The 8,798-nt window shown below is 40.9% G+C and overlaps 3 protein-coding genes across 3 annotated transcripts; 2 read left to right on the forward strand and 1 right to left on the reverse strand.

Annotated features, from left to right (window-relative positions):
* Nucleotides 1-30: 30 nt before the first annotated feature.
* LOC120451882 lies at nucleotides 31-3,332 on the forward strand. Its single transcript, XM_039635889.2, has 4 exons — nucleotides 31-518; nucleotides 1,584-1,726; nucleotides 2,046-2,184; nucleotides 2,727-3,332. Exons 1-4 carry the CDS (start codon nucleotides 271-273, stop codon nucleotides 2,986-2,988), a joined length of 792 nt encoding a protein of 263 aa, XP_039491823.1. The 5' UTR covers nucleotides 31-270; the 3' UTR covers nucleotides 2,989-3,332.
* Nucleotides 3,333-5,439: 2,107 nt separating this feature from the next.
* On the reverse strand, nucleotides 5,440-6,241 carry LOC120454044 (glycine-rich cell wall structural protein). Its single transcript, XM_039639038.2, has 2 exons — nucleotides 6,085-6,241; nucleotides 5,440-5,798 (listed from the first exon to the last, which is right to left on the reverse strand). The coding sequence occupies exons 1-2, from the start codon at nucleotides 6,173-6,175 to the stop codon at nucleotides 5,539-5,541; spliced, it is 351 nt and encodes a 116-aa protein (XP_039494972.1). The 5' UTR covers nucleotides 6,176-6,241; the 3' UTR covers nucleotides 5,440-5,538.
* A 716-nt stretch (nucleotides 6,242-6,957) lies between these two features.
* On the forward strand, nucleotides 6,958-7,516 carry LOC120452057 (bomanin Bicipital 1). Its single transcript, XM_039636119.1, has 3 exons — nucleotides 6,958-7,074; nucleotides 7,149-7,190; nucleotides 7,262-7,516. Exons 1-3 carry the CDS (start codon nucleotides 7,017-7,019, stop codon nucleotides 7,456-7,458), a joined length of 297 nt encoding a protein of 98 aa, XP_039492053.1. The 5' UTR covers nucleotides 6,958-7,016; the 3' UTR covers nucleotides 7,459-7,516.
* The last annotated feature ends 1,282 nt before the right edge of the window (nucleotides 7,517-8,798 follow it).

Raw genomic sequence — 8,798 nt, forward strand, 5'->3', positions numbered from 1 at the left:
TCTACCTGTTATAAAGTCGCCTGTCTTTGTATGGTAAACAAAGGACGATGCACGTGCTGGCAACGACACGGCGCATGCGTTGCACTTAACATTGGATTAACAGCGACTTAACAGAGGTCCTGATTTGGAAATCCCTTTTATAGGATTTCCTTGCGGTTGGTCGCTTCAGTGCGGTGTTAACTTTCGTGCGGTTCGTTTGCCCAGCATAACGGAGAAACGGAACACTCAGTATTCCATCAGACGATTTGTGGCAACAAGTGTCCTGCGAGGATGTGCGTGAGAAGCTCACAGGGCAGTGTGATTTTAATTTACTTTGTCGTCTTGCTCCACTTGGTCACCGTGGTCCTGGCCCAAAACGAGGAGAATATGTCGGAGACGACGGTGGCCACGGGCGAGGAGTGCGGCAGCACGCAGAAAATGGTGGACGAGTGCTTCAAGGATCTGCCGCCGCATCTAATGGACTTCCTGCAGAACACGAAAATCGTCATCAGCAAAAAGGAGATCACCGCCAAGTGCAAGTAGGCAGCGATTTGCAATAACGAGTGCAAACAAAAAAGGGAATATTCGTTATTGATTGTGCCCCATTTAGGGAATTTATTCATATTTCTCTGTTGCCACAGGGCGCACAAGTTCTACAGGGAATTCCATTAAGACAAGCCTTTTTTGTCTGCCCCTCCAAGGAGATGATTAATTATGCCGGCTCAAAGTGCCAAAAATAAATTAAAGACTTTTGGAAATAATAGGCCTTCAATGGGCAAAGTTGGGTGCTTGTATATAATTTCTCGAGTGACAGCAGATTTACGTAGAAGTCACTACAGTATATTACTATACGTTATTAGTTTCTTTGAAAGCATTTCATAATAGCAACCGCACGGAAACACCTAAAACCGCGACTTGGCTAAGAACATTGAAAACCGCGACGAAAATTAATTATTCCGACTTCAAATGGCGAATTAATAAGCTGCATTTGTCATTAGTGGGTCATAAGTTCACTAATTGGAATTCCTAGTGACCTTCGATTATAATCAAAGCACCCGTATTTAAATTTTGGTAGTTTCTCTTTACCATTAGTGTTTTCCATAAATATTGCATTCAAAGTGAATGGTTAATTGCATTTTGTGCATTGCAAAGCGCGCAAATTGAATTCAAATGCAGTGTCATTTAATTATTCGCCTTGGGCAGAAAACTTGACTAGAATACTACAGACTAGAATTATAGTTTAGTTCAATAAATATATATATTTATTACAAGAATGGCAGGCATTTTGTAGTAAATAATAATAAGAAACAGTTCCGTAATGGGCTTTATATTTTATGAATTTAATCAGGTCATCGGAAAGCAATATAAAACTTCTGATAAACAATAGAAGAAATGTATTGCAGTTTTGTGAAACATAGACTTCATTATTTAGATAATTAAATTTAGGGTAATTTCATAAAATTATAGTATGTACGTGGGAGACATTTTATTCATATATATAGTATGTACATAAATTAGCTGTGGCACCGGCACCGGCAACATGAGTGGCACTCAATTAGACCTCACTCGATTGTCCCTGTCTGAAATCGAATTACACATTGCAGCATATTCAACCGTGGCATGAGGTGCTTCGATACTTACTCCAAGCGTTGCCTGGACGATCGAAAGCTGGGCACGTTTAAGAATAATGTGGAGGGCGCACGGCGATTTTTCTACAAGTTCTGCGGCGACGCCGACTTTCAGCGGGGTAAGTTTATGGCGAAATTTAAGAGGTTTTCGCTTTCAAAACGCTCGAAAATCAATTTGCCAAGTTGGCACACATGCAAACAAACGAAAAACAAAGGATACCCACAGGCGTTTGGGTGTCGGCAACACACGCAGTATCTCACAGTACACAAAATCCCGCAGATTAAGGACAAAGGCCCCCCGCAAAGGCCACCAAAACAATGGACCCAAAAAAAAACAAAAAAAAACCAAATAACAAACTTGACAAGCATTAAAGTGCACAAGCAAAAGGAGCGTTATTTATACATGAATTTGAAGCACACTTTCCCGCCTGTTTGCAGACTATCTGAGGCACAAGGACTGCTTTGCGTACATCCAACTGGACTGGGTCACCTGCACGTCCGAGTTCGAGAACATCCTTAGCGAGGAGGTGCACGATGAGAGGCGCAACGCCAGCGAAAAGTTCCTTGAATTCTGCTGGTATGCTTGACTTAATATCATCAGACATGCCATCATTCTATGTTTCTGTTTTCCAAACAAAATGCTTTCAAATATGTCAATATTCTCAACAAAAAATCTACAACACTTTTAGTCAAGTGTCATCTTAAATTTTTTTATTATTTTGATTAAGAAGGTCTTTAAAATGTAGACAGAGAAAGCTGAAGATGTATCCACTTTTGAAGATTCAAGTGCTATGCAGCATCCCGAATTCTTTGCTACATTTCATTTAATATTTCTAGTGAATATTGTACAGCAATTTACTTTGTAGCTAGGCCATATAAATTGGCTAATGGTTAATAGCCAGCAATCTTGAGTTAACAATAGAACATCTCTTGCTTTGCTCTGTGCTATTAACAGACTTTTAACGGCCTTTGGTATTGCACAGTTTTCCTTTGAACCAAGTGAGCACTTTTTTCGATTACCAACCAATTGGGCTGCGGCCAAGGCAACTGAATGACATGTTGTTCCCGAGAATCGATATCAATCAAGTTTCAAGTTTCTGGTACATCAACATTTCACAGTGCCCGCTACGCGTACGAGAACTGCATCTACAACAGTGCCCGCTACAAGTGCTACAAGAACTCGGCGGAGTTTGCCCGCGAGACGGCCAAAATGCTGTCCGATGAGAAGCACTTCAGGAACTGTGCCGTCCTCCAGAACATCTGCGCCCACGACTCCGGCCTGGCATTGGCCCAGTGGCATTGGATGGGCTTCCGCCTGGCGATGGCGACACCGATGATGCTGCTCCTGATGCGGCTGGTGGCGCAGGGGACTTGGACGTAAATCGATGTGCGGCCAATCTGCATAGTTTACTAGTGCGATGTGATGTTGCGGCTGCGGTTGTGGTCCGAGTTTGCGTTTTCTTAGTTCTTATTGGTTCATTTTTTTGCTTTTTGTTGGTTCTTTTCTTTTGGGTTTTGTAGTTGTCCCAACGAGAATGCCAAGCATTTGAGCTCCCTTTAGTGACCCAACGATAAGAAGAAAAAAAAAAAAACTTCATCTCTACGTGTCTGTGAATTTTCCGGTGTCGTTTTTGGGTACGAGATTGCTGGGCGGGCGGGTTACTGGGTCGGATAGCGGCACTGTTTTTTGCGTTTTCCGTATGCTAAGCTAACTTAAATGCATATTTTAAATAAAGGAATATTCACGTTGTACTCATTCTGTGGTTTTACTGTTCAAGGCCCCTCACAACGCTGTGTCACCTGTCTTACCTGGTGCTTGAACCCCAGTCCTGGTTACCCACGAAAATTGTATTTTGCACGGATTTTGCGGAACCAACCGCAGGTGGGAGGTACAATAAGAATGCTGCTGACACCAAATATCGACGATGGCACAGAGATACAGTACTGCAAAGTATTTCAATAACCCAGCAAACAGCTGACGCAGAAATTCGTAAAATGAAAACTCGAATCGAACTTCAAAATGCACAATATATATGCAAAGGGTAGAAGATACAAAGGATTTGCTCAAATATTAAAGTACGGAATTGTAAACCGTTTCAAATATTTAACTATAATAAGGCGTAATTATTCAAAAGTTAACTAGTTTATAGAAAACTAATAACTTCAGGGCAGAAATCACACCGCCAGCCTAAAAGTTTGTTATATATTCAATGCATTTTTTTAATGTTCGCCGCTATGCATCTGCGTATTGCAGCAAACTTTGCCATATAGAACCCAAAGTTCACCCTTCCAAGAGCGGCTCGTGTTCGCATAGAAAGTGGGTGGCTGTTTCAGGTTAATTTTGCAGCACTCCTAGTTTTTACCTTGGAGCATGGAAATTGAACGCTAATGGCTATGCACCCATTACCTGCCCCCCAAAGGACCCGTCACTGCGAATCTCAATTGCTGTTGCATAGAGCAGCGAATTTTGCACCTACATAACTTGTGGTGCTTCTTTGTAAGCTACTCGCTTTAGTAAGTAATTGAAAAAGTGCTTGTCAAAGAGAAATCTTTTCATATTAGCAGGAAAAAGGGGTTTTATGAAGCGCACTGCAAATATTTATTTCCAAGGAGGCAAAATGCTTTGGGCAACCTCAGCAATATCTTAAAATTTCCCACATCCGGGGGAGAAACCGCATCGCGAATCCTGCCATCGGCCTGAGGGTAATCCTGATCAACACTTCCTGGAAACACATCCTTCTACCTATTAACGAATCTAGTATACTCTTTGCATTGTGAGTATTGGGTATAAGCGCAACAGAAGATTCATCGAAGGAAGAAATTGCAGAAATATTCAGCACGAAAATTGTTTGGAATTTTCACCTTAATATGATTCCCATAAATGGTAAAAATTCCAAAGTATTTAACAAACGAATCCTGTATTCGATTTGATCATATAGTTACAAGTTTTAAGGTAAGTATTTTTTCTTAGGAGATTTATACAGGCCCAATGTGTTGTTTCCCCCTTTCAAAAATCGAAGTTAGGTAACTGATGTATGTATTTTCTAAAAATGCCTAAATCCACAGACTTTAAATTATAAAATCTTTATCGTATGCACTTTGAAATGGCTATTATCGTTACTGATAATCTTAAAGTTCTACAATAATTTTTTTTTTTTATAGTATACACGCAACATTAAAAAAAGAAAGTCTAACTTAAGCAGCACAAAGAGTTACTAGAAACTGTTTAACTTAATGCATACTATGATACCGATAATTACACTTAATGAACCCAAATTTGATTCCGGCTCGTTTGCTTTAGCTTGGCTCACCAAAGCCGCCGAACGAACAAAAATCGAACTGGTAATTGTATCAATTAAGTGGTTGCGGATTCACCGAGCGGCTCCTTTGGTCCAACTTTTTGGAAATTCGATGCCGCTGCATATTTAGCAAGGGAGAGTCCTTTAATTAAGACTTAAGACTGGCAAGTTGATGATGGCTGAAACTTTGAACAGCTTATGAATTATTTCCTTTTACAGGACTTTGACTTCTTCAACCGAACGGCACAGGCGGTTTCATGACTTTAGTAGTAATCATTACTCGTGAACAGTTTCTACTCTTTAATATACGTCTGAACTTAGTAATTGTAGAGCATTTATATTTAGATGTGCAATTTTGACAGAAAAAGCAATACACTTGCAATGAATACTAATTGTAACTTTAAGCATTAGTTTTTCTTAAACTAGTCCCTCTGTTTGGAAGCTATCTGCCTGAAACTAAACAAAAGCGACTTCATGCTTTTGTAGATATATAAAAGTAGTCTATATATATACAATATATACACAATATAAAATATATATGTATGTTGGTTTTATTTAAGTCTATGTAATCTTAGTTTCTGAAGATGCTTGCTCTGCGCTCCTAGCGCTAGCAAAGCTTCGAGATTATAATCTCAGCCGCGTATAATCTGCGTAAGACCGCCATCATCGTAACCATCCCCTCCTCCGTAGCCACCTCCACCACCTCCTCCTCCTCCGCCGTTGCTATAGCCGGGTCCAAAGTTGCCCGAATATACTGGACGACGGCCACCTCCTCCTCCGCCGCCGCCGTTGTATCCACCTCCTCCTCCGTTGTATCCACCTCCACCTCCTCCTCCGCGTCCTCCGTTGACACCTGTGTAGACTCCGGGTCCCTGGCCTCCGGGCGGATTACCTAGAAGTGTTATTTCAATCAGTTCGCTGTTTAGTTGTTACCTAATTGCGCGATAGCCACTGCATCGCTTATGTAAACTAGAAAATGTACTATGCACCATAGAAATTAAAAGCTTAAGCCAATCCCAAGAAATACGTCAATAAATTCACAAATAGCACGTTTACATAAATTTTCGCTTATGAAAATGTGAAAATGTTGTATAAACTTATGCCTGATATGGGGGCAAAGAAAATCGCTGAACAATTGTTTGGAAAAATTGGTGAAAAATTAATGAGCATTGACTTACAGTCGTAGCAACCGCCGCCAATGTAAACAGCCGCCTCCGTGAAAGTCAGTGCAAAAAAAGCGAGAATCGCAAATGCCGCCAGGTATCTCATTGTGGCTGGTCTATTGGAACGTCGAACTGGTCTGGACCAGGTACGAACCGCAACAGCAGCTTATATACGATGCACTCACCGATTCTGATTCTGATTCCCATTCCGATTCCCGATTCTGAGTTAGAATTTGAAATTGAATTTGAATTTGAACCCAAACAGACCTTATCGCTGAAGAGAACTTTTGCTGTGCAAACAAACCACTACGTAAGTATTAATCTCAGGGAATTGCCCACGGAAGGGTTTCAAAAACAATCAGTAGCGCATCAAAAGGTCAGTCGTTGTGCTCTCTAGATACCCTACTTATAAAAATTAACAAATCCTTATAACTAATATTTAAACTAATATGTTTCTTTCGAATTCCGATTAAAGCATCCATAATTCAGTTCTATTAAAGCATGTTTTACTTCTTATTAAATATCTTATATTTTAAAGATACTTTGTTAGCTTTGTACGTTCTACGTTCCACTCACGAGTCACGACTTTTGGGGCTGAAACCAGTTTTCCGTAGTTGTATGGATACATTTAATGGGTTGCGATTCTCTGGAATCGCTTGCCATTCATGTTTACATCTGGTTATAATTGTAAAACGACTTTTTGGGGCGTGACTGCCATAAATTTCTTTGAAGAAGCTCAAGCAAATCAACTACGTCGAGCTGCATCCAAACCGTATGCGGAAAACCCCAACGAATGCGAATTGATAGCATTCTGGGAAAATTACGAAATCGAAAGCAGCTTTTTAGCACTCAGGCTTATGCAAATTGATTTTGATACGAATTGAACTAAGTGCCGGCCTATAAAAGCTTCAGCTTGAGAGTCGTTCCGGTCAACTATCGACTGTAATATGAAGTACCTGACGTGTGTGCTGCTACCGTTGGCTTTGATTCCGGCTCTGATCGGCGGTAAGCTGGACGGGATTGCCACCGACGCTAATTGATACGCACTCACACCGATCCCATTTGCTCATCATTTCCAGCTCATCCCGGCACTGTGGTGGTGAACGGCGTCTGTCTGACTTGTAAGTAGTGGCGATTGTTTTGCCAGCTGCTTGTGGCAATTAGACAACTCAATGAATAATTACTCGAAAAGGTCCCAATCCGAATGGCGAACCCGTCTATCTGGATGGCCAGGAGTATCGCAGTTTCTCCTCATCCCCCGGCGATGGTAATGTGGTGATTTCCCGTGGAAATGATGGCAGGGGCGGTGGAGGTGGCACCATTTACCGGCGGGGTGGTAACACCGTCGTCAATGGCAGGTGTCAGCATTGCAATGTGGATCTCTATTAAAGGCTTTAACAATAAAGTCTGAATATTGAATTAAAATAGCACACATAATATCGATCAATCCATTTCCTACTTACTTCGCTATGTACGACATCATTTAGCTAAAAGCATTCACAATCGTTCACCCCAGTCTCTCCGCAAATTCGATGACTGCGATGGTTTCGAGTGCACAGAGCACCATCTGATGCAGGAAAATAAAAAAAAAAAATGAAAAAATGAGCGCTTTATATTCCGTTTTTGTTGCCCCCACGTACACGTGGAGAAACATGAAATGTATAAATTATTTAATACTGCGAAAAAAGAGTGAAGAATGCTATAATTGCGTTTGGCGAAATAAAAGAGTCACCCATTTCACATTTTAATAATCGAGGGCTCGACTATATAAGCATTTCATGGCAAGCTGTCTGCTTGTGAAAATGGGCTTCCTCATTCTGCCCAAAATAAGCTTTACATTTTCAGTTGCTTCGGTTTGTAAAATGTTTTCTTACATTTTCAGTTGCTTCGGTTCCTAAGCTGTTTGAAAATAAAGGAAGACCCGCTGATATTAAGCTTGAAAAGTAGAGATATTCGTGTTGCCAGTGGCACCAATTGTCTGAACTTTAGCTAGTTGCCACATAAACTGGGCTGGGAGCTGAGGTACCTGTCTCCTGAGTATTGCACAGCATCGATAATCGAATGCGAGTAACCAGCCGTGCAGTTTACGCCAATGGATGCGATGTCAATGAAAATGCTGGCCTGATGTAAGCGTGCTTAACGTTGCGCGTGCCACGTGGCGTATACGTAATGCTGCTACAGGAACAGCAAACAGAAGCCTCGCAAATATTTGCTTTCAAACTAACTACTCGACAAACAGTAAACACTTAGTGCACACACACACACACACCCTACACCAACACACACACACACACACAAACATCTCAAGACAATTTCGTGTGAAAGTTTCGAATAAAACTGATGCTGTGTTTTTATATGAAGCATAGCAAGAGAAAAGTTTACCATTCTGGCTCAGCATGCGAAAACAATTAAAATTGTAAAAGGATTACTTAACAATCATACAATTTCGATTTAAGCGTCTGACTTAGAGGAATAAAACTACAGCCTTAAGCTTTATGTGAATTTATAAAAAAATAGTAACTATACAATGCACTGAAATCAATGGAATGCCCTTGCGGATGTGCCAAGTTCAGAGAAACGCTCCACTGGCGCACAATTCAATGAACATTTGGGTGGCATAACCACGCCAATCATAAAGGGTTTCGATTTTATATCTGTAATTTACATTTAATACACTTTATTGACAGGAATGTGACGTTGTCCATTCACAAATGGGTCACAAATTGTTG

The sequence above is a fragment of the Drosophila santomea genome, chromosome 3R, assembly GCF_016746245.2.
Source record: "Drosophila santomea strain STO CAGO 1482 chromosome 3R, Prin_Dsan_1.1, whole genome shotgun sequence".
NCBI classification, from domain to species: Eukaryota; Metazoa; Arthropoda; class Insecta; order Diptera; family Drosophilidae; genus Drosophila; species Drosophila santomea.

Bases quoted from the DNA above. Each gene is read 5' to 3' on its own strand.
- LOC120451882 (XM_039635889.2), top strand. From the start codon at position 271: ATGTGCGTGAGAAGCTCACAGGGCAGTGTGATTTTAATTTACTTTGTC. The intron at 1,727-2,045 runs GTAAGTTTATGG...GCCTGTTTGCAG, and splicing joins CGACGCCGACTTTCAGCGGG to ACTATCTGAGGCACAAGGAC. The intron at 2,185-2,726 runs GTATGCTTGACT...AACATTTCACAG, and splicing joins AAGTTCCTTGAATTCTGCTG to TGCCCGCTACGCGTACGAGA.
- LOC120454044 (XM_039639038.2), bottom strand. From the start codon at position 6,175: ATGAGATACCTGGCGGCATTTGCGATTCTCGCTTTTTTTGCACTGACT. The intron at 5,799-6,084 runs GTAAGTCAATGC...TAACACTTCTAG, and splicing joins TGGCGGCGGTTGCTACGACT to GTAATCCGCCCGGAGGCCAG.
- LOC120452057 (XM_039636119.1), top strand. From the start codon at position 7,017: ATGAAGTACCTGACGTGTGTGCTGCTACCGTTGGCTTTGATTCCGGCT. The intron at 7,075-7,148 runs GTAAGCTGGACG...CATCATTTCCAG, and splicing joins GATTCCGGCTCTGATCGGCG to CTCATCCCGGCACTGTGGTG. The intron at 7,191-7,261 runs GTAAGTAGTGGC...TTACTCGAAAAG, and splicing joins GAACGGCGTCTGTCTGACTT to GTCCCAATCCGAATGGCGAA.